The sequence below is a fragment of the Trachymyrmex cornetzi genome, unplaced genomic scaffold (genome assembly GCF_001594075.2).
Source record: "Trachymyrmex cornetzi isolate Tcor2-1 unplaced genomic scaffold, Tcor1.1 scaffold412, whole genome shotgun sequence".
NCBI lineage: Eukaryota > Metazoa > Arthropoda > Insecta > Hymenoptera > Formicidae > Trachymyrmex > Trachymyrmex cornetzi.
In genome coordinates this window covers 345,191-372,147 of record NW_017298876.1, presented here as the reverse complement: position 1 = coordinate 372,147, position 26,957 = coordinate 345,191, and the positions used below count along the sequence as shown (strand labels likewise).

General features: G+C 33.0%; 1 protein-coding gene across 3 annotated transcripts in view; it reads right to left on the bottom strand.

Annotated features, from left to right (window-relative positions):
- Positions 1 to 26,957, bottom strand: part of LOC108764338 (uncharacterized) — a 78,709-nt gene that overhangs the window by 33,827 nt on the left and 17,925 nt on the right. Inside the window, exon 1 of one of the 3 annotated variants that reach the window (XM_018512517.1) lies at positions 11,452 to 12,919. The exons of the other annotated variants lie outside the window; for them this stretch is intronic. Within the exon in view, the coding sequence (XP_018368019.1) occupies positions 11,452 to 11,513 (62 nt within the window). The 5' untranslated portion in view covers positions 11,514 to 12,919. Of the gene's footprint in view, positions 1 to 11,451; positions 12,920 to 26,957 lie in introns of those variants that run through there. 3 annotated transcript variants of the gene reach the window in all.

Here is a 26,957-nt window from a genome sequence, read left to right as displayed (position 1 = left end):
AACAGTGTAAAAAAACGTCATAACACAAATAATTAATTAATGTGATGTTTGATTTGCATTGTTATTTCTAATAACAAAAACTCGAACAAATTGATTTAATTTATAATACAATAGCTTTAATTAATGCAAATAATTAACAGGCATGCTGAATAATATAATATATATATATATATATATATATATATGTCTGTATATATGTAGTAAATATAGGTATAATTGCAGACGAAAGGTAAGATTACAGATAAATGTTGATTTGATTTCTAACGTAGAAAGAGAAATGTGGACATGTAGAGTTAAGTAAAATCATAAACGTTCAGTTATTAATAGAATGTATTATTTTATAAGTAAATTAAGATCAAATTTCATGTTCATAAAAATTCTTATTAACGATGTGAAATATTTTCCAGAAGAGCATATCTTTCGATACGTTACGATTGCGTTTACTTTCCGAACAACATCATGGCTTATGTTGATAACACTCCTACTCCGAATGATCAAAGTTACGAGAACCACGCGAGAGACGGCGCTATGTTATCATGTAAAATTCAAGTTTCATCTTCCGACGATCGGAACTTTTCGATTACGAATTACGATCAAATAATATACATTGCATGAATAATCATACATTTTATCACCGAAAGAAATAGAAACATGAAAATAATTTTTTTTTAGATTCTAAATTATGAACGACATATATTTTTTGCTATATTATAATGTCATATATATATATTATGATAATTTTTATTCCATTCACATTCATTAAGGTAACTTTAAAAAGAAACTTTAAGCAGGATACTAAATTAGCTTTAATTGAATCGTGAAAACATCAAATGTCTAAACAAGATTCTAACATTTATTATAAATATATGACTTAGATTATATGTATATTTTATTTACTAAACCCATATACGAGTATTTCTAGTTCAAATACGATGTCAGAGAACATACTAAACATTTAGTCACGCAATTGTTAACAATTTCTAGCCAAGTAATAGTTAGATAGTCATAATTCTTAATTATAAAGCTATGGAAATTTGGCATGTATGTGAGTCATCTAAAGTCGTGAGTCATCTAAATAAAAATAACCGCGAGGAATTATCTTCATCGACTGCTGTGACTCTGATCTTTAATTATAAAGGGGTTCGATGCTCTATCTTGCACGCAATGTATACGATTACCGCAATGGTTTAGTGGAATGGCTTAGGAAACATGTAGCAATCAACATGACCTTATTCCAAAGATGGCGAGATAATCCGTGTAGCTTGGTGAATCTTGACTCGTCTCGCCCTCTGCCCTATTTACCCGGATGTTTCAGGTCATCGAAATCGGAGGGGAAGAGTAATAAAAGCAGGGATAACAATTGAAGCAACAAGAATGAGTGCCACTTATTCTCGCTTCACTGATTCTAAATAGGTTCATCCATTATGCTTTGTACCTTTATGCCATGTTCAAAATCGTAAAATCGATTGGAGAGTCGAAAATTAAATGTCTACTTTACGAAAGGGGAATATTAGAGTTGTTATTATTAATAGCGTCCTGTGTATATAAATACGCGATGACTACTATTTTGTGATTCTATCACAATTATTTATAATAAAATAATAATTATTACTGACGTGCTTAGTTTGAACAATGTTTGCGAAAATATGACTCTAATTTATAAAAAAATCGCAATTTCCTAAAATTTATTCGAAAAATTTTATTTTTTGTTTAAACTTTAAAAATATACTTTTATTATTTTTATCATAATATATAATCCCAATTGTTAGTCGCGATCGGATTGACAATGTATCCTTTTAGGAATTGGCTGTTTTCCTTTTAGGAGATACAGTTGATACATATGTCGCTGTATCCTTCTTGGCATTCAATAAATAATAAAGACAGTTGTGTCAGTTGTCTCTCTTAAAAAGGAAACAGCCATAATGATATATCAAATGTGATAGTAACCAATTTGTGAACATCAGACACTAGAAAGATAAAATACAGCACAAATATTATAAATATTACAACCTTTACATAAAATATACTATACGCGGTGCATTTTAATGATGACGAATCCACAGACTCACTCATATTTTCGCATGAGCAAAACTCAGCGTTATTTACGGAAGACGGTAACGACATGTGTACATATTCACATGCTTACTTTATAACTTATCACGATACGAATATCTTCTATGCCACTGTCATAAATTTCGTTCGTATATTTCGATATCATAATTTCCTGAACTCTTCGTACAAAACTCAGAAAATAAAAGATAAATATTCATTTCGACTAATTTTTAATGAACATATTTTACATATATATTGAAAGATAATCACGTAACAATATCGAAGCAACAATATTACATTAATCAACATGCGATGTGATTTAATACAAAATAAAGTACATCCAGTTAAGCACATCGCGTAATTACTTTACAAGTTTGAGATTACATCACGTATTAAACTCGGGACGCTAGCTAACTTAGTCCAAATTATACAAGTTGTTCTAATATTGCTAGACTTTCCATTAATGTTAACAGACTTTAGTAAATCTTGACAGAATTATTCTCGACAAAATATAGTAAATAGTGAATTTTCGACAAAAATTTATTTTTAATTTATTAGGTATATTTTTTAATCGTGTATTTTTGTTATGAGATTTATTTACAAATGTCACATGATTAAGTAATTTATGTTTAATTACTGGATTTATTTATATTCCAAATTAATGAAAATGTGGTACTCAAAAACAATAATAAATACCACCATGATAAAAGTACCTACTACAACATTTTCATTAATTTAGAATGTAGATCCAGTAATTAAAAGTTAATTATGTAATATTTATAAATAAATCTCATACTAAAAATACACAATTAAAAAATGAATTAAGAATAAATCTTGATGTCGAAAGTTCATAGAATATCGAGCATAACCAAGCATTCGGAAAGGCATAATAAAGTTAAGGATAAGGTTGACGAGAGAAACTGATTAAAGAATTCATAAGTGTAAAGACACGCGGGAAACTTGGTAGTCTTGGAATGCTCTTCGGTAAATGTAAGTCGATTTTTTCCCCTCACGAGAAACAATGGATGCCGAGAAATCAGCGACACTGGTTTACTCGCGGGGCGAATCATGCCACATGTCAAGTTCGAGGCCGCGATTGATCTCCTCCCAAGTGGCAAGTTAATCGAGTCTGCCTGCCGACAGTCCGGTTCGCGTCAGTCGACTCGCGTCGCTAATGGCATAAGCGAAACCTCCTCCACCTGACGTGATTACGTAATGAGCGGCGGTTGATGGATAAAACGACGGCAGACCGCGAAACGGCGGGATAATTTACCGTCAGGACAAAATGTGATTGGCCGTCTAGTCGAGGTTCTGCCAGGAAGCCTGTAAATTTTCTGTGCATCAAGCATATGATTCTATCGCGATGGAAGACATATTAGACACGCTAAGTTCATTACCTTGCTGAGATGAGCGAGAAGATAAAACGAGCGGAGAGGCAAGTAAATGATGGAGTTACGCTCGCAGTCTTAACGAAGACTGAGATCTCTGCTTAATTATTTTCCATCGCTATTGTTAGCGCATAGTGTTAGTTTAGTAGCGCAATAGTACATCCAAAGTAACTGATTCGTTCACGTACAGTTAAGGCGCGATAACAGAATTACTACGACAGTCAATGGTGAAAGATCTAACGGAATTAATCCATGCGCTATTCATGAGCGACAACGGAATATATTAATGCAATCATTAGTCAAGAGATAAAAAATAATACAAATATTATGAAGTATGCTAAGCCACAAATGCTGTAACTGTATAATATAAACCGTATCGTCGCGTGTAACAGGGCTTACATAAAGATAAACTTGGCAACGAAATTACGTGCTCTGAGCTTTACCGCCAGATCGATCGAGATAAAACAACGGAAGTATGGAGAAATCGTTAAGTTAACGAACGGAAATTTAACATCACGAGAAACTATCCCTTCTTGTGGTCTATGTTCGATATTATTAACGTGCACTTCCTCAACCGATCGTTATTTGCAAAGACGGCTTGAAAAGACGGCTGAGAGAAGAAATTCACGCTTTTATGGCGGACTGGATTTTCTTGACGAGCGAGATCGACGATAGAATACCATAAAGAATTGCACACCGTGGGTTGGAAACGCCTATATAATGACTATATAACCACACGAAAGGAAGTTTCTTCCGGCTCCGCCATTGTGCTTTCTCGCACAAAATGGCGGAAAAATAATTAAGTAACGTGAAATTTTGCTATAAAAAGTAGACAAGAATTGTCGTTTGAAAGTCAAAAATTATCTATCCTTTTTTTTCCCATTACGTGTGTGATCGCAGATATTATCTTTTCGAAATTTTTCAAAAGTGATTAAAAGATGTAATATATTCATTTTATCATATATAAATGTTATAATTACAATAATAATTCAGATATTCCTTTCTTCCCAGAAATGTGATATTTATTTATTTCCTATAATGTAATTCTCAAATATAATTCTTCCTATGCTTTTCATATTTTAAATTAAATCTCTATATAATTCTTTTACTCCGCTAAAGTAAAATACTTTACTCTCCATTCTACAATCCGTCGCTATTTTTTTATGACGTCAATATTAATATCAAAGAATAACTATGTCTTGATGAAAGACACAGTTCTGATAGAAACGACCTGAAGAAAGAATTTAATTGAAGAGAGCGGAACTATGAGGCTGGGAAAGTCGAATGTGGAACAAGAAGAAACAATTAATGACGGCTCACCAATCAAGTAACGCCATTAGCAATCTTCGAAGATTCTTCGTTGCGGTGAGCAAATTGATCGCTAATTCCGACGCGCCGCTTGCGAGAATAATTGCCGTATTTTCTTTCGCCCAGCCTCCTCCTTAGATAACTTTATAAACCTAACAACTGAGATGTATTAAATACAGTAATGAGCAAACTTATCGGTCTTTCGCAATAATGCTCCATGCAACTCTATCTTTTTAGATTGTAATTTCTCTTGCTCACCGACAGAAGACTCTAGTTAAATTTGAGAATTAACACACTACTTTAATTCCATAGAAATCTCTCGATGTTGAGAGTTTACTTTACTTTATTTGCTTTCATATAACACATACTTATAAAACCTATCCCGCATCCACCGCAGCAACGTTTAATGACACGCTCTTTGACCAATTTAAAGTTCCATTTTCTTTAACGAAAATATCCAGGGAGAATGTTTTAATTCCTCAACCTTTAATACTATATTTTTCGATATATTTAATATTATATCATACCTCTCTATTAAATTAAAAAATTAAATTAAATCTTCACAACAAAGTCTCAGATTATCTTCACTCTAAATTTCTTATACAACCACCCTTAAAAAAAAAGTGAAAATATTTCACTTCTTAAAAAAGAGTGACAATTTTCACTCTTTTTAAAGTGAATTTTTACTTCAAAGGAGTGAAACCTCATTTGTTTAAAATGAGATTTTACTCTAAAAAGAGTGAAGATCATAAATTTTTTTCAAAAAATGAAATATTTTCACTTTTTTCAAGGATGGTTGCATTTTCACTCTCTTGGTTATATATATATATATATATCAGTATATCATCAGTTAATCCACGATTGTAATTGTTCAAATGATTAATGGTCTTAATTAGACAACACGCGTCGACATACGGAAGAACATAAAAAAAATCGATTTCAAATTAATCAAAGAGAATTACCTGTCAAAGACTTACGCGCGATTTTCTCTATGTATGATTTATTTATATCGTAGCACCTCCGATCACCTATTCGATTCATTGCTCTCGATCACCGGTAAGCGCATCGACTTGGTCGACGACCAAGACGAACCTAAGTAAAACGACCTTGCGCAAACGGCGACGAACACGCTCGGGTTCGACGACCGCTCGGTATAGCTCGCGAGATAGAACCGGCAGTGCCTTTCTACAGCCTTGACTGCAACCTCCAGCGGCACCGTCGTCGCTGCCAGCCTCGTCACGTGCATCCTGTGACGTGTCACTATCCCTCTCCGCCGCGACGAGCGCGGACAATGCGCGATGCATGCATGAGTCGATAAAATAAGGCAAATTAGCGCTTTTCGCAGAACGAAAACATGTGCCTATTGTGCGCCCGCGTGCGGTCATTACTGCTTTCCTGAACACGCACGCGGCGCTGGCAGTTTGACCCTTTAATTCTGCGGGTGCGGTATGTATACACATCCTGCCACAATGGGAAACTTCGTAGCAACGGCAAACGATTTAATGCACCAGCGCAACAATGCTGATCGTTTTTACGCGAATTCATAACGCATGTACCGTACATATTGATCTTTTGTTATATTTTTTTGTATGTTATATCGTGTACCTTTATTTTCTTCATCCATATTCACGTGAAATAAATACGTGTAAAACTTTTTATTCATCACGCTTTATAGAACGTTTCATTATCTCGATTATTAAATAACATAATTTACGTTAATGATTTAGCCATTAGGAAAGGATTTAACATTTACGTTACGTATCACCTAATTAAATTTTCGTTTAATTAGTGAAATAATTAGATGTAATTAAACGTATATACTACACGGAAGTATCAAATGTACGTATCAAAATATACACGACCATATAATCAGGAATCGCGCTATGCTGAGCTCTGTGTCGAATGACTTTGTAATTTATGAAAGTCTGAACTTTCGCGAGTTAGAGATATCTACTATTTGATAATGGCAGAAGTACATTTTCAAACGACGTAACCATGGCATTTTTTCAAACAAACTTCCTTTTTTTAGATTCTTTCATATCCTATTTTATACGTTTCTACAATACAAACGTATAACCTGACAATTCATGATTCATATCATTCATCTCCATCAATCTTCGTGGATCGAATATTCCAGAAATTTTCGTCACGATACTGCCACGTCCAATATCGCACGATGTCGGTATTATTGGAGAAAATAGATAAACGAAAATAACAAATAATATATCTTCATACTTCGACAAGTAAAATGCCTTCGATTGTCTATCGAATTCTAGCATCTCTTATTTCTTTGAGCTTCGGCGCTTGGGCAAGTTTCAAAAGGCATTGCAAAACGCTCAATTCGACATGACATGAACGACCTCTTTATCTCCGTAAAGCGGCATGAAAACGGGCCCTAACGGGAGTATTTAGTCGCGAAACGAAGTGCCTGTCCACACGCGAGCGCATGACGTGGACGGATGTCGGGCTGAATTGGCGCAATGACCATAACCGGGGCCCAACACAACGAGTATGCGATCTTTTTTTCTCCGCTCGTATCAAGACAACGGATTTTATAAAACTTTATTAGAGAAATTTATGAAGAAAAAACGGCTTTCTTCGCTAACTTATAGCAGCTAATATAAAGTAAATCTCAAGTAAATAAATATATGTACGTGCTTAGAAAACAACCGATTTTCTATGATGTATTACGGTATTCAAATAGGTGAAAGAAATTTCTAAAACCTGTTCTTGAAAGACTTCACATAATAAAAACTTATAAATAGAATTATATATGGTTCATTACACTCTATCCATGTCAGTTATAATAATTATCATTTTTTTTACATGAGTATTATATATATATATATATATCCAACTAAATATTTATTAAAATTGACTATATTTTTTTCTCAGTGTATATATTGTATATATATATATATATATATATATATATATTAGATGTGTGTGACTGACAGATTTTCTGTTCTGAAACGGTTCTTTATTACGCATTAATAATAACAAATAAAATAAACACAATTTTAAAAAATTCAAAGAAATAAATTTATTCTATATTCATAGAACTTTTTTTCAATTTCTAATAAAGAAAAATTTATCTGCGTAAATATATTAATATTTATTCTAAATATATAATTTGATATATAGGTTGATATAAAATGATTACATGCATTTCTCTCTAAAATTTGTTTTGATAATATATATAGATGCTGTATAATATATTCATAAATTACGTCCGCTTTTATGATTTCAATGTATTTTTGTATATATCTGTACTTTTTATGACTAAAAGAAGATTCGGATGCTGTATCTGGATAGCTTCAATATTACGTCTTTAATAATACCAGACACGGTTTATAGTATCTCTGGTTTGAATCCCGTTGTATATGGGCTGTGCCCAGATAATAAGGTCACATCAATCCACTCTACTGTGTGACCTTGCCTCCTTTCCACTACTATAGTATTGCCGGATTTTTCTAGTTCACTGATCAGCCTCAATTCGATGGTATTACTGCGGATTTGTCGGCATGGATGACTTAATTTCACGAATCTTTGAACGAAATCATATCGCAGAAAAATTGACAAGATATTTGTAATAAATTCTCCTGAGAAATATTTGTTAGTTATTTCTATAGCAGCTGTATCATCAATTGACGTATAATATTACATTAATTAATTAGCGTTAATTAACTAATATTTTCTACATTAAAAAAAAGAGTATGGTAATAGTAACAAAATATTGAGTAAAATAATTTTAATCTAATATTCGGTTAGTATAACTAAAAATAATTTCACTTTTCTGAATATTCCAAATATTCAGTATTATTATCAAACGATTGGTTATATTATTATGTCCGATAATACATATACTTACTAAGTACTTAGAAAAGTAAAATTATTTTTGGTTATATTATAACTGAACATTTGACTAAAAATATTTCAACATTTGGTAGATCTTTTTTAAATATAAATTTTCTAAGTTTATTTATTTAGACCTACACCCCTCTATATTATTTTCGACAGGAAAATTATTTGAATAGTAAAGTTCGGCAAACAAATGCGTCTTTTAAATACAACCAGAAATATATATCACAATCTCTATACAAAAATATTCATTGTGCTGCAAATGACAATGGGTTAAATGTTAAATATCTCCCAGCGGAGTGCAGTTTTCGCGCAACTTTCGCGCGAGTAATAAATCGCTTCAACGTTAACGGAAATATGGCCGACAAGGAGAACCGGGAAATTTATATGACGGTCCAGTTAATCCTCTCTTTGTGAATAAACTTATCGTTTCCTCGGAGACTACGGTAAGTTTTACGTAACCGTGAAAAAGTAGCGGCGCAGCCGCATTATAACAAAGAGTGTTAATAATATGGACAAGGAATTGCGCGTGTTTCTCATTCGCATTCTTCCTCGTGCGTTCGCTTCTTTTCTTACTCATCGCTCGCAACACATACGTGCGTCGCAATGCTGATCTTTTCTTTCTCGCGTGAATTCGCACACGTGTACACACACAATCACGTGCGTAGAAAGTATTGAGATACTAATCACGTTCTATGCGAAGGACAAATTCATGACAAAGCGCATTTTTGCGATCGCTTTTCTTTGGATCGCACTTAGAAAATAATTATGTGAGACAATGAAAATTAGATTTACAGAATATATTGAGAAAAATAAAAAGGGTATAATGCCGGTTTCAATCACTAAAAGCTTTCAATAAAAGAGCGACTATTTATGTCGTGAATTATTCACCCTAATTATCTATGTTGCATAAATTTACAATAAATTATATTATTCATAATAAATTGTGATGAAGTTGAGTAAATTATAATTTAAATTGTCCAAATTAAATGCAATATTCATGGAAATTTCGCACGAATGATGGTTATTTTAAAATAGAACGTCATGTATATAAAGTCGGAAGAAAATGACTTAGGCTCGTTTTCACAATTATATAATTACCTAAAGATTAAAGATTACCAACAGATTCATCAATGAAATTCATTCATGAATTTTTTGGTTTCCTTTAATTTTTAAGTAATCATGTAAAATCGAGTTTTAGCATATGTATTTCTTTTAAGTAAACTATATGCTGAGACTGAAAGTAAATAAAACATTTTCTTTTGTGCACTATACATATAAGTGAGAAAACTTAAACATCAACAATTGTCTACATTGTGCAACTGTCATTCTTTGTGAGACGCTGTTTATCGTAACAATACTATACGCAATTTTTATTGTGAGATAAAAGTTAAAAAATTTTAACAATTCTATTAAAAATTCTATTATTCATACATTCAATATTTTCTTATAACTTTCTATTCCTATTTATTTAATACGTAATACGTATCCATAAAAGATTGTAGTTAAAAAGATCAAAGCAACAATAAAATTATAAGATACGATATCAAAGAGTGAAAGAGCTAGGATATACTCTCTAAATTCTTTGAAGTGGAATTTTACTCTAAAGAGTGAAAATTCAACTGGTCTTGAAAGAGCAGCTCAATTTTCAGTCTTTAAGAGTAAGATTTCACTCTTCAAAGTGATATTCGCTCCAAAGTTTTAGAGAGTAAGTTTTGATATCAATGCAATCAATCGAAAGCAGATTTCAATTTTGATTCGAAATTTGATTCGGATCAGGGATGTAAGATTCTTTGAATCATAGATCGCTAATTTGTTACTCCAGAGTAGCCCAAAATTCGTCAAATACCACTTCCTAGTAGGAAAAGAACGAAACAAAAGAGATTCTTTAATACTTTAGATTTTTTAATACTTACTAGATTGCTACTTGCCTTTAGTTTTCTTTCATTAGAGAAACTAAAATGTATAAACTAATTAGAGTATGACTAATCTCAGTCTAGTATTTTTGTTATCGAAAGACAGAAATAACAAATATTTATTGTTTTTTATTTTGAATAAAATATAGACTTTCACTTAAATAAAATATAATGTAACCGCGTGTATTATATTATTAGATTATACATTATAATATATAAAAGTATATAGATATCACACTTCTTGTTCAAATTACATTTTAAAAGAACAAAAACTATAAAATTTATAATTGAAAAATAATAATTATATTTTAGTTTTAAACAAACATAAAAAATCATTCCATGCAAGAAATGAAATCAATCTTAGCTTTAGCATGAAATCTTCATGCGTGTACAGGTTTCAATCTTTACAATCATCAATCACAAAACATTTAAAGCTTCCTCAAAATCCATATGGCAGCCATTTATAATACAACAGTCAGTTTTATGATCGGCCATTGCGATGGCTAATCAGGACTTGTAACACCAGTTGCGGTTCACTTATAATATAGGACCAGTATTCATAGTCCATTCAAGACTGCATCCTATTCAAGACCGTCTTAAGTAATGTCTTAAGATGCTAATACAGCTGTCTGATTGGTTCATGACATCTTAAGATTGTTGTTTAAGAGTCTTAAATGTAGAATCGGCTATGAATGCCGGCCTAAGACTAATCATAATATACGTTCAATTGGAACGAGCTCAATTTTCATGTAGCTAAAAGCCGAGATAGCGACTGGTCGCGAAGAAGTCATTTTTCATCGCAAAGTTGAGTAGCCCAAATTGCAAAAAGTACAGCCTAGTCTGATAGATAAATCTCTATCGGATCGAGATTCGCATCAGGAATCGAAACGGCACGGAAACGTCTTCATGAATGTGAGCATACATACCGAGCGGAATTCTCACTGGACAATTGCGATTTCTCGGTGTGGAACGCCGTGCCAAATGTCATGACAGAGCAAGTGGGCGGCGGGCGTTGCTGTGGATGCTTGTCCCGAGAATTATCCTTATCAGCGGTGCGGCCGCCGAACAACTCGACTAGTCAGCTGATCGCGCGATGCTTCATCGCTTCGGTCAGTGTGCGCATAGCAGTGGCAGGAATTTTCCCGTGTATCGCCTGACTATACCCTCCTCCCACGCGATAATCGGCACTTTTTCACTACGTTAAAATTTATCGGATATCCCAGAGGGACAACTGAAATCACCCGCTTCTTCCTGCTGTCAACGATATACACTCAGCTTATCGCTGTCCTCTTTACGACAGCCCGAGATCTGTCGGTATCTTCGAATAATTTAATATCACTTCACGAACAGTCGTATTTTTGATAGTTGGATGTGTTTAGGATCCTCCTAAATTCCTGATGCGCGACTTCTTATCAAAAGTAAATACAAGCTCGGAAAGTGTCCTCGTTCGACTCGGGGAACGGAATTGGGTATCCGGTTCGTACTGGTCGGTGTGGAGCCTCTCCTCGCGCACGTACACGAAAGGCGGAGGCCTCGTCCGATCGGTGTGTCGTGGTGGTAACGGTATATCGCGAGGAGGCGTTTGTAGATTTACCGGAGCGAGCAGGCGAAGTGCAACGACCGGCTGATCGCGTCCGTCGTCGAGACTTGTCTCGTTTCGTATTGAATACGACTCTATGAGGACACGTGATAACGATGCGTTGTCTCGCGTTGGATATCAAATATACGTCTCGATTCCCCTCGAATTTCAACCGTTTAATCTTGACCCTTGTTTCGCTACCGCTCCAGTTACTCGGAGTTTCAGAGAACTCGGCGCTTATTTATTTTTCGTCTCTGGATATGCGTTTCCTGCACGCCGTCTCGACTCGCTCCAAAATTAAGCTAGTTAATCTCGCTATCTTAAGCTGCTTAAGCGTGTTATCTTATTCAGCTAGTGATCGTCGCTTGAACTCTCTATCTGTAGAACTAATCCGCACTGCCAATTTGTCTCGTCTCGAGCTGGATATCACAGATTGGCCGTTATCCGTCTTGATTCGTTTCGAAGATTAAACGTCTTAATCTAGCTACTTATCTTGATATCACTTCAATCTTATTCTTGCAGTTACGAATTTGTGCCTTGACCGTTTGATCCCTCTTGTACTAAATTCTCATCACTATTAGAAGACGATCTCGACGTCTTATCTAATCCAAATCTCTTAATTACGATAATGAAATTTGCTTTAGATTATAGCCGTGTTATTTAGACTCTCGAGTCAGAAAACACAGACTCGAATTTCGAGCAGGATTACCGGAGCACAATCGGAGTACAGTCGCTTCCTCGATTTTATCTCAGGCTCTTCAATCTCAATGTATCTTCTTCAGAATGAGATAATCATTTGGATTTCTCACAATGAGCGCAACTCGATTGCCGTGAGATGTCCGTTGGGATCGTGGCACAGTTCCTCTATTCACGTAGTTCGGAACACGTATCCTGGTTCCGTGTAATGTTAAGTATCCTGACGGATACTATCCTGACGGATACTACTCGGACCGCGCGGCGCGGCGTCCGCACGCTGGCGACATTCGCCGATGATGACGGGCGTCGCGAGAGCGTCGAACGCGGAGCGTTGGGTCACGTCGGGAACAGCCAGAATGGACAACGTCGGGCTTTCCACCTGCCGCCGCCGCGGGTCCTCGCTCACGGACGCTCTCGGAGTAACGATCGCATGCGAACGAGAGGAGGAAAAGGGAGAGAAGGAGATCGGGCGAGAGCGGGATCGACCGACCGCAGCCGAAGTGCAGCGAAGAAGGTCTGGATGGACTGTATACACCGGGTACTACTAGCTCGCGTCGCGCCTGGCAGCCGACTGACTCCGGCGAAAGAGGATGAAGCCGGGCGACGTGGCTCTGACGCCGCCGCAGGGCTTCGCCGCCTCCATCCCGCCACCGCCATGCCACCGCCGCCGCCATCGCCACCCCTGCGATCGTAGCACCAATGCGTTGTGTCGCAGTGCCGCGAACCGTATCGGTAATTCGTACCTTCAACCCTCGCCGTACCGTATTCAACCTCCCCGTACCGTTCTCAACCTCCGATGCGAGGAACACGTGTCAACAGGATAAACCGTCGAATGGACGGACGGCTCGTGCGAACCGAATAAAACGCGACGTCATGTACCCGGTATCTCGAGGACAGTCGATTTTAATCCCACTCGTCCTAAAATCATCTCTAGATATGATTATAGCGACACGTGCACTACCTCATTTCGCAATTTCATTTAACAATGACAATCCACTATTTGCGTCAAAAGCAAGGTGCAAAGTGCGAGTGCGTCTCTCTTGAAAACTTTTAGAGAAAATTTTATTCTAAAAAATTAAATCTCATTCTTAAAGATTGAAAACTGAGTCACTCTCTTTTTTAAAACTCAGTTTTCACTTTTTAAGAATGAGATTTCATTTCAAAGAATTTGCAAGAGTATTATATAAGATATAACGTAAAGATTAAAGTATATAAAATTTTATAAAATAGCAGATTATACGACTTAATAGTGTAATAATAAAAGAGAGTTGCCAAATGCATACCACTTGAGCAATTTTCTATTATATTTTCCATATAGTATTGATTTGTACGTAAATAATCATTGGAAATTGCAGCTTAATATATTTAGAGCTCACTGTTCTCATTGGAGGACAGTCACGTTTTAGTACGTTGAATCCTGCAGCGACTCGCTTATCTCATACTTCGGCACTAAAAAAAAATTTTGTTTAATAAATTGAGCGTTAATCGGTTAATATTTTGGAAATTTATTATTACATGTTTAGTTTTTCAACAATAACAAATTGATTTGTCATAAATTTTTTGTAACATACTATAATTAGTCACCTATAAACTGTACCTATAAATTTTCTGAATTGTATCTCTTATAAAGAAATACTAAATTTATAAATATATATATATATATAAAACCAATTAAAAATATAAGAATAATAAAAGAAATCATCAACTAATACTCTGAAAGAAAAGAGTGGCTGAACATGGCAGTGTACGTAATTACCTAATACTTAATTTTATTATAATTTATCAAAAAAAGATCAAATATTTAATAATTATTAAAATAACGAAAGAAGATCAAAATAAAACCGGCTTGCATTTATTTTTGTAATTAATATTTGTATTCAATAAATTATTAACTTCATTATTGTTAATTATCAGCCTTACCTTATAGTGGTACGATTTAGGAAACATGATTTTATAAAAGTATCGATTTAATCTTTATAATAATTATCGATTTAATCTTTATAATAATTGCAAATATGCATGTATATGCATACACACAATAAAGGTTTATTGTAAAATATTTTACAATAAACTTTTTTATGAAAATACAAAAATTCATAATAAAATTACATGATTACGTTATTATTAGCTACATAAATCAATTAAAAATTAATATCAAATGTATCTGACTTTTTAAAATGATGCTAACATCCATAAAACAAAACGTAACCTATTTACCGTATTAAATTTTTGTCTATATCACTTATTTCTCAATTATTTCATATTTTTGTTACTGAACGTTGCTTATATTAAGTAATAATTATTAATTAATTGCTTATATTAAGTAATAAAATATTGATAAGATACGATTTAGGCATGCAGTATGCATTCGACAATTCTCCCTTGCGTAACAAACCATTTAATTATGACCATTAAGCATATGAGGATATCCTCGATATCAATGCATATCAGGCAGTTTACGAGCGCTGACACATTAGTACGTGATCAAACTCTCTTTCCGTTCACTTAAACACGATGATGAGAACATGTTGAGTTTACGGATGCGACAACGACATCACCGGAATAAGCGAACACCTGTTTGCTCGTATAATAACGACACTGTCGGTAGCAAGCTTTCATACATGCATAGACGCGCTGATACATACCATGTCTGCGGTATTTGAATGAAAATAAGTAGCACCCGTGGGATGAAAAGTTGCATAAAATACGACGTAGTGGCAACTTCGTTCGTGTCAACGCCATTTCGCGATATTTGTTATTCCATCAGAGTTGGACACAACTCGCTTTGCGTCCGAGCTCATTGATTAACGATGAATGAGCATTGCTCGGCGCAATGCAACATAAAGAATTAATGTCTAAAGCGTTATCATTTTGACGTCAGCATTTTGACGTCAGTGAAATTGAATTACAAAGCTATACAACAATACACAGAAAAAATAAAATACCTAAAAATTTATATTTGAATTGTCAAAATAATTATGTGAGACTCTCAAGTATAAAGCAAAGCTGAACAAATTTTTAATAAACTAAACAACAAGCTTCAGTGTCTTATTTAATTATTTTTATAGTTCAATCAAATTATTTTTGGATTTGTATTTAGCTAAATTTGTAGATTCAGCAAAACCGTTGTTTCTGTATATAAGCCTAGTATTTTTTATTAGACTTAACTTATATACTTTAAAGTTAATCTCTCTTTAAATTGATAATAATATAAAAACAATGCTTTTTTTAGCTTAATAACGCTGATTAATGAGGACATCCTCATATTTGTAAATTGATGATTTTGTAGTGTGATAACTTTAAGGCTCGGGTTTTCATTATCTGGTTAACTTGTAGTTTAATTTTAATCTTATTTAACTTGTATTGATGATAATGTAAAAATTGTGTTTTTCTAGTTATATAATTAATCACTAAACTAATGATTTTGTACTAGTATCTTTAAAAGATATTTACTATAAAATCATCAGTTTAGTGATTAACTATAGATAGAAAAATATAATTTGTACATTATGATTAGGTTAAACCTAATCAGAAGTAAACCAGTATATAAATGAAAAACAGGATCTAAAAAGTTACTCACTACAAAATCACCAGTTTAGTGATTAATCATAGTTGAAAAAATATAATTTTTACATTATCAACAAGTAACCAGAAAAACCGAGCCACACAGATATGATATAAACTTTTAAAAATTTATGTTTCGTAATTTCTCTCATGTAATTTATGCTTTTATTTCTCGAAAAAATAAATATGCCACGTTAAAAGAAATTTAAGTTAATATTTCATAAAATTTATTGACCTTAATTTTCATCGAACGTCTCCCTGGAAGCTAAATGCTGACTCTCATATACCATGGCAAACTAGCGAAATATCTTTAAAAGCTTTTTAAAAGCGCTGTGAAGATTCGAGTAACGTTTAAAAAATGTAATTTTTTCCAACCGCTGCGTTCGGTATTATTTCAACTGAGTGAGATATTATCCATCGAAATATCGCTATCTCCACTATTTCTAATGGAAGCTCGCCGAAAATTTTCGGTGGATAACGGATATCGTGACTGCGCAAGATCGCGCGGGCCGAGATAAATCAGTGGTAGACGTGAATCTATGACGCAATGCTGCAGAATCCGTCGGGTGTCCGACGTCACACTATTATTTTCAACCTGCCGAAGCGCCTGACCTATCCTCCAAGATACACTGAGATATTTCCAAACGAGTGGATTACGGATCAATAAGGGACTGCGGACGATTTAAAAAAAGGCTCCGAGACGGTGGAGCTAAAAAAAGGCGAGGCAAAAAATTACAGGTAAATTGAGATGAAGGGTAATCGATCTGCCTACCTCATAACACGCGGGTGCATGAACTGTTATGTATACTAGGTCGCTCCACATCATAACTAAAGCACTTCTTCCGATGAATTAGATAATTAATGAATCATTTGCAGCGTATCATTAAACTCAGCGCGATAGAACTGAAAATACTGATTCGTGCAAAGAAATCGTTTAACATTTTATACATATGGATAGTAAACGGAGCGTAAATAGAAGATTGTTACGCGGCAAAGTTAATTCCGGATTTTCTCAAAGACCTAGAATTCGCTAAAGTCCTGTTACTCTCATATTTCTTTCTAGTTCCTTGCTTTCATGCGTTAAATCTGTTCGATATAATAAATTAAATATTTTGTCGCAAGTACTTCAATTTTATTTTAATAAATATCGCTCCTTTTTCTCATATTTCTACCAAAAGACGTTGTGCTTCATCTCACACTATCCGTAAAAATAGAAGATTATTATTGTGTTACTCTTTGCATATCAGCAACACAAGTGCAACGCTAATGACTAGTAGTTAGCAATTTATTGGATATGCATATGAACATTTCTCGAGTACTCGAAGTCCCGCGGTAGATTTGCGATAACAAGTACCGAGTTTCGCGTTTGCGTATACCTAGCATTACTATCCCTCGCCTTAATGTACGTTCGCCAACTTGCACGGCAGGACGAAGCCATTAATTACGTCAGAACGAGCCTGAGGTTGATGATACCAATAAACCGACTCAAGGCACGATATTATAGCGTTATATATATATATATACATACATATATATGTATTTTACGTAACACATTATCATTATGTATTTGCGATATAACAATTATCATATAGAGTACATCTATAAATTAAAAAAAAAATTACCGGAGAAAGAGATTACTATTTTGTGCATTGTTAAATTTATGATGTTAAAATATTAAAAAGTAATTTAAATTATACTCAATTCAAGTTATTTTTAATCATTTTTTATTCACAGGTTGCCACTGCTCCTATTCAATATGTCATTAATTTAAAATAATGGACTTAAACAATTTAATTTAAGAAAATATACTACAATAAATTTAACTTTAATTTAGTTTATTATTTACTGAGTGCATGCGTTAATATGGACATCGTTTACTGAGAAACTAATTACAAAAAAAAATGGATTGATTTACATTTCTTATACAAATAGAGGTTAAAATAATAAATGTTATTTAACTAAGGGATTGGGCTGCTCTTTTGATATCTATGGTACATTTAAATGTACAATGCATTGTAAATAAATGTCATTATAAATTCCAATTTCTGCTGCTAATAAATACGAAATAATTATTCTCTCTTTTTAAGGCTCTTGAATAGTCACCACAGTCATATTGAATCGTGACGTCAGAAGCGAGAAATGACATATTAACTTTTATTACGTGCCATTTGTAAATAAAGACAATTAGGATAAAATGAATTAATGACAAGAGTATTAAAACAATTGTAAAAATGGACGAAAGCTATATCATTATCCCCCCTGACAATCAGTAAATAATTGTAAAACATGATAAAGGACACATAAAGTGCTTTTATTCAATGCGCACGCGTACACTATTTTCACTTACACGTGCCTTTTAACTGCACTTTTTACGATCATTTACTGCACTGAGAGAAAAATGTTTCGTATTTATAACTATAATTATATATTACTATAATTATGATTATAATAACAGTAACTATGTAAATAATTCTAGCAACAAATGTATATAACCTTGGCAACCTAAAATGACCATAAAATAGTTGAAATTACCATAAAAATAATTTAAGTGACTATAATTTTATAGTTATATTTTGGAACAACCAAATCATTTTTTATAAAAATGATTCAAGTAACTATAAAATTATAGTCAACTATTTTATGGTTATAATAACTATAATTATATAGTCATTTTAGGTTGCCAACTATATACATTTGTTGCTAGAACTATATACATAGTTACTGTTATTATAATCATAATTATAGTAATATGTAATTATAGTTACAAATACTAAACATTTTTCTCTCAGTGTGAGTGTCAGGGGAGATAAACATAGTTTTCGTCCATCTTTACAAATATTTTAACACGATCTCATCATTTCATTTTATCCAAATTGTCTTTATTTACAAATGACACGTAATAAAAATAAACGTATCATTTCTCGTTTCTGCTGTCACGATTCAATATGGCCGTGGTGACTAAGAACCTTAAGTGGTTTATAAAGATATCTTTGAAGGAGTACGCAAGATATCGTCAGGAATCTTTTGATAGTAACAAAACTGCGTAGGAATCTGTGAGTCAAGTGAATTATTATAGATCGCAACTGTGTGACATTTTTCTTAGCAACCGGAAGAAAAATACAAGCAGGAGACGCGACCGAGTTACAAAGAATTCTCCGTGTGGGTCAACTCAAAATAAATCCAACACTCATCGTTCTAGTCACATCTACTTGGCAGATCCGTCGTCTTTAGCTCGAAGAAAAGCACATTTACTGAGCTGCTTCAGTTAAACTAGTTCATCGTAAAAAGGAAACATTAGCAAAAATAATCTCACAGAAATTCTCGTGAATTTTCACAATAGAATAATAAGTAGTTTAATAAATAAAAACGTTTTATAAACTCGTTATTAATTTGCGTTACAACTTTTACGATTAATCGGTATTGCATAATTTGTGTTCATAGAAGATATCTAGATTTTTATTAGGTACTTATGTATCTCAAAGACTATACTGAAAAAAATTATTCTAAATTTTAATAAACATTTGTTTGAATAGTATTAATAAATATTTATTAAATATAAGCACATATTTATTTTGTACAAGAACTATTAATTTAATTTAACTATACATATAAAAGCGCAAGCGTGGTGTAGCAAACACCGTACAGGTATGATATACCTACTTAGATAGAGATTCCGAGTTCGATCTCTGGCAGAACCAAAAAATTTTCTTACATTCGTATAGTTCCTCTCGGAAGGCAATGGCAAACCACCGAGTAGTATGCCCAGGAAACCTCCAAAAATTGCCGTTCGGAATCGGCGTTTAAACTGTAGATCGACCCATACACGTTGTGTACGATCAATATGCGCGTGAAGGTGTATGAGAGGAAGATGCTACACGCTGAGATAGTATGGCACTTGAAGAAGATATGTACAAAAAAAAATACATACTGTACGCCAATAATAATTACGTGTTTCAAGGATTTCAAAAGTTCATATAGCCATAAATCTATCACAAACTTTCCTCACAAATTTGTTCAAAATGTGCTCTGAATTCTGATAAATTCAATACTTCAATCAAGAATATTAAATTAAAATTCGATTTATTTATTACATAAAGTTGCTTCTTCGATCAATTTTATAATATTCTTCATAAAAGAAAATAAGTTCTTATTTTAAGTGCATAATAATAAATTTTCTAGAATTTGTAATAAATAAATATATTTTAAAATTATTATTAAAAAATATTTTTTGTTAAAGGTAACCGTTACTTCAAAGAAAGTAAATTGAGCAATCACATTTCTCTCTCTCTCTCTTAGTAATAGAATATTTTTCTATGTATTATTTAGTAAATATTTATTTATCGTGAATAAATATTTACTAAATATCTACAAATACATCGTAAATAAATATTTTGTTGAGCATTATTTAAAAAAATATTAATTAAAATTTAATACACTTCTTTCTCAGCATATTAATATTTCGATTCTATTTTTCTCTTGTGTTATAGAAATATTTACTAAGTTGTTCAAAGAATTTACAGATTCTGAGATGAATAAAAGAATGCGCAAAAATGTCTGATAGCGACGAACGAAAACTTCTCGAGCGTGGGTGTTTGGACGTTCGATCGAGCTTCGTGTACTACGTCATGACCGAGATGCACAAGGACGAGGCTGCAGTTGCAAGCTGCGCGACTACGTATCGTGGAGCAAGCAACGGCAGGAAATAGTCCGCGCGAGTGCATTATGATAATTATCATCCGCTTGTTGGAGCAGAAGCGTAAGGCATCCAATGTTGTACTTGCGCAATATCAAAAAGTATTATTATTTCATTGAATTCAATTATTTAAAAAAATTATGCTCAATCCTTTTTTGTTCTTTTTTAAAAGACGTAAATTAATAACCTTTCTGAAAACAATGAGCTTAATTTTTCTTTTTAAAGGTTCATAGTAAAATAATTTGTTTAACATAATTTTTAAAGATTTAAAGATTTAGATATCCAGCGATATACCTTTATAAAAAAAAATAATGAATAAAAAATATAAGAACTTAGAAATTTGCGATTTATATTTGTGTAATAGTTTTGATAATCTAGGAAATCCAAATTGATAGTATATTCACAATTATATGCCATAGTATATAGAATAAAAATATTTTAAAAAATGTAGTGTTGAATTTTTGAACTATATGTATTTCGTGGATTACTCCTTCGTATAAGTACGGACAGGATAATGCATTTATGCGCTTAATATAGTCCAATATGGTCTATCAAAATCTAGTTTGTAGCCGAAGCTCCTCACAAAACGATTCAAAATACGACTGTGCCGAGTGGCTTTCGAGAGTTGCGGAATGCATGTACTTTGTGGTTCGTACATTGCTCATAAAGCTCAGATAATAGTTAATGAATAGTGCGAGGTCAACATAGATCACACAATAGTCGAATTAAATAAGATACACAATAGATACGATTTTAATTAATTCTTAAAATTTCTTTCAATTGTAATTTCTAAATTCTATGTACGGGTGCTAGTAAATTTAGTGTCCAAGACACATTTGGTAAACAAAGTGAGTATACTGCTTAAAATTTGGTCCTTGAATTTAACTCTTTGTAAGTTATGTGTCTCCCATTCAAAACATGACAATTTATCAACGAACCATTCACAGACGACAAAGTAATAAAAAAAAGTTACGATATAATATTATACATACATAAGAGTATTATATATACATATATTTTTTCTATATTTATAATATTTTTTCGATTTATTATGTATATTTATATTTGATACATTATATCTGTACATAGTAAAAAATATTTTGTATTTGTGTTGGAAACGATTCACTCAAGTACTATAAAAATTAATATACATGGAATGTAAATTTAACATAAAAGTAACGTATTTTAAAACACACTGAAAAAAATTTTTGTGTGAAATTATATGATTACGCTGTTTTTCTGACTCGGCATAATCATGTAATATTGCAGCCTACATGGAAAATTACAGATTATATTAATTTCACATGCAATATGTATTTTCAAGATTCCATTGGAATTTTACATACAAAATAACATAACGCGTTAGGAACACGCGTACAATACAATGTTGGTATGCCTCTATAAAAAACGTATAATTTCCGTTTCTATATGACCGTTTCGTACATGGCTTCATATACTAATTTTTATACGTGTATTAAACGTTAAATGTATATAGGAATTAAATTCAGATATAAGAAAAAAAATTTTTTTTAATTTTTAACATAAGCTACTTTTTTATTATTCATATATATAGGATTAATTTATGGTTTAAATACAATTCATTAATTATAACATTACGCGTCGCACATTTTGCAATTTTTGAAAACGCATATACGGTATCGACGGAATTCGAACCTACTTCTGGAATAGTAATCTAACACGCTGAGCTATAATTGTACGTTCACTGAAAGAAGTATTTATATGATTATACTGAATCTTTTACGATATTACTAACATAATTATGTATAGTAATGCAATCCACATGGAAAATTACACATGTTAACTTCACATGCAATATGTATTTTTGGAATTCTATTGAATATGGAATTTCTCATCCAAAATGTAAAATATAAAGACGAGCAGACCTAGTCTCTTTGCCTCGCTCATCTTTTTTTGGCGCGTTGAGCATACAGATTCTGATTGGCTATAACAATCATACAATAAATGTAAAATTCCAATTTTTCTGTAATTTCGTATGAAACTGTTTTTTCCGTTTATACGTTGTAAAAATATCGCTTAAATTTAAAATTACAAGTTATTTTTACATAAAAATAGTACTTTCATATATATTTTACCATTAATATGTATTTTTATTTTAAAAAATCTGGAAAAGAAAATTTCCAATCATATTTAAATAATTTTCCAGTCATAAACATATAATATTCATGTAAAACATATGCATTTTTTTCAGTGTATGTTTAAATTCTAAAAATAAATGAATAAAATATATTATATTAATATAACATATCATACATGTTAATTTTACTGAAAAATTTCCATGTTTGTTTATAAACAGTATTATTATTACCTTTTTTGTGTTTATTTTTTAAAATATGATATATTTATGTTAAATTGACACATAAATTTGAGTGAATCGTTTGAGACACGTAAAATGTGTTAAATTTAGCACAAATTTTATAACAACTACTGTACATATATTTGTAGCATTCAATGCAACAATGTTAAAAGCATCTCTTATTATGCCTTCGCCTATTATACTTGGCCTTCGTTAATATCAATAGCATGACGTAAAAATATCAGTTTTTCTTAGCGTAAGAAGCAAATAAGCGATAAAAGCAACATGTAATGTGCTCACCGTTTGACTGACGACAATAAAATGTATTTCATTGGTAGAATCCTCCATCTCACGATTCGAATGACAAAAGGCTTTTACGTTTACACGTGTACATAAGATAGATTCGAGAGAAGAATTGTCAATGTTTCCCATTAGTAGCCTCTCTTGAGAATCATAAAGCTATCATATTCCATCAATACAAAATGACAATAAAGAAATGTATACTTAGATCAGAATAAGCGTGCACGATATATTTTGGTGTTTGATTGATGCAGTTAATTAATATATATCCGATATCATTTTAGAAATTAGAAGTTCTCTCCTAATCACTTCAACAACGTGAACCGAATTATCTTGAAAAAACTATCTCATATATAAAATAAGTAGTAATATAAAAGTAATTAATTTATAAAAATGAAATGTCCTAACTCATGGTAAAATGATTTCGGGTCGTGACTGCTGGAAGTGAATGACATTACTTTTTGACACGTGTTAAGAATATAAGTTGGAAACAAGTAGCTTTCGAGAGCGACGTAAACGAGACTCGATCTTAACACGTGTTAAGAATATAAGTTGGAAATATAAGAGTTTAAAATTCATCCATCAAAACGTTAGAATAACAAAGTTGCAAAGGAAGAGCGCATCAAGAAGGAAAGTCGTGAACAAAGCGGAAGACAAAATCGGACGGACCGCCTGTGTTATTAAACGAGATCACGAACCGAGGATTAAAACACTGGTCTATGATAATTCGTGTTCACGCTGTTTCTCTCGTTACATCCGTAAAAAAGTACGTGCCATTCGGAGTTTGCGAGAAGGAAGCGGAACGGGAGTCACGAAGCGAACGATGTCTCCTCGCCACTTATCGCGGATATCTCGCGCACTACCAATTACGTCAGCACCGGCCTAATAATTCTGCCCCTTTTTTTACACCATTTACCGTTATATGATTTTTTACAACGCACGAACACGAGGATTCCCTGCAGTATCCTTGAACCTTCGACTTAGGCCACTCTAGCCGACTCTAAAAGTCGGATATATAGTATATTTGGTCACGCGAGGTACGGCATGTCGCCGATCGTTTCCGGTAATGTCGTTAGTATTGCTATCGATATGCAGTATTCAATATACATACCAATATTTCCGATTATATTTAAATCAGCCTTATTATCATTAATTTCAATTTATGTACAGTACTATATCCAAAAGAGTAATTGAATGGTTTGTATCGGTAATCGGATTAGCATCTCATTATTAAACTACAAAAACTCACAATTAATGATATTAATAATATAATAAATTTATCAGTATATAATTATTAAAGTTAATAGAATATTACTTTTGAGACTTCCACCAGGGATTTTCTTCAAAGAAGCTACACAGTTTGCGGGTTATCTCCGTATCTTGATACATCGTTAAATACCAATGTTTTGTAAACTTTGCAGTTCTCTTCATCAGGGCATATCAGGTTGCTTCTCGATCTGATGAAGTGAACTACAATATTTACAAAACATTAGTATTTAACGCTGTATCAAAACATAAAGATAATTCGCAAACCGCTTTCTTAAAAGGATATTTTTAAAAAGATTTTTTAAACATGGAAACCAATGGCTGCGTTCAGCAAAGAAAGCAGCTTTGTAACTATTGTTAAATTCTTTAATATGATTGGTCTTGCCCTTAGTTCCTCATTGGATCTAAATATATAGCAATCACGTTCAAGAATTTTACAATAGTTGTAAAGCTGTTTTTTCTGCTAAACGCAGTCATTGATATACTAATTTATATATTCTTCTATCTTGTTATCTTTCCTGAAAAAAAAACAAAGATTCTAATTATAAGATTTTTTCGGCAATACTGTAATTGTATATAATTTAATAAAGGTGCATAAATTGTTGTAAAAAAAATCGACTTTCCATTACTCGTCAAATTAGTAATTATAACGTCATACAGGTGAATATATGGCGAGATTGATTTCATACTTAATGCATGTATGAACTACGGAATATCTTACGTGTCACCATTAATACCATAAATGACATATCGAGTTGAAAATTAAATCATGCGAGTTTCAAACTCGAGACGTGGCAGATTCTAGAAATAGGCCACCTCCCAGCGAGACATGTGCACTTTGGGATGTGTGCTGGTGGACTCTGAAATTAGACTCCGTACAAATTGTTTCCATAAGACATAAAGCTCGACATACGGTGACATATATTGTTTAGTAGACAGTTGTTGCGAAGCAAAGAACGAAGAACGACAGTCTGTTGTATGAAAAATTTTTAAATATATTCTAGCTAGAAGAGAGAAGTTTTGTAAGTTAATGCAGTGAATGTAGGTTCTTTTTCATGACACTGTCAACTCTGGGATAAAGAGAAGTGAAATGCATTTAAAATGCTCGGCAGAAAATCAACGTAAATAATTCGCGATGCAAAATGCGAGGTTTAAATGAATTCCGTTAGGACACCGCTGCATTTTTCAACATAGAAGAGGGGACGGATTATCCGGCCTAATGAGGCGACGCTGAGTTAAAATGGCCATAAACACGCGTCACACGTCGTCGGTTTAAAAGCAAAGTAAAATGCACGTTAGAAGCGTGCATCGCACGCGTTTTCCCATGATGCAGACACAGACAGCTTATGAGGCTTTGCGTGGAGACCCCTCTCGCATTCCGAACGCTGAGTCACTTATAGATCCCACGCGACGATCTCGCATGAGAGGATTTGGAGCGTAAGCCATCGTCGCGGTCGAGCTGAGTTAAAATTCGATTAAAAATGCGTTTGGTCTGTGAACTTTATGCGCATTATGACGATACGAAGGTAAATGACACATTGATCCAACGCTTTTGCGATATTCAACGTGTAAACAACCACAAACGTTCGTGCCTCATGATTTCGACATAATTTCGGACGAATATCATAACATCGTAATTAGACCGTGTAACATGATATGGAAATGACGCTCAATGGCTATCGAGTTGTAGTATGATATAACATCGTATTTCAAATTTGCACTTTCGCGCTTGTGTTGAATTTCACGTAGTCATGTACCGTAAATTTATTATTCCGTATTTCGCTGCGAGCGGTTTGATAATTATCCGTGGATCACAATGTGACAGTGAATATATAATATCTTTCATGGGCATCTCATAAATTATTATATGTAATTAAAAAGGCCTATGAAACATACCTATACATATCCGGCTCGAAATATTGTAATATAAATCTTTGTTTAACAAAAGAGAAGATAGGTCATAGGTAACGTTTGTCGGTTACATAATATTTTCTATGTC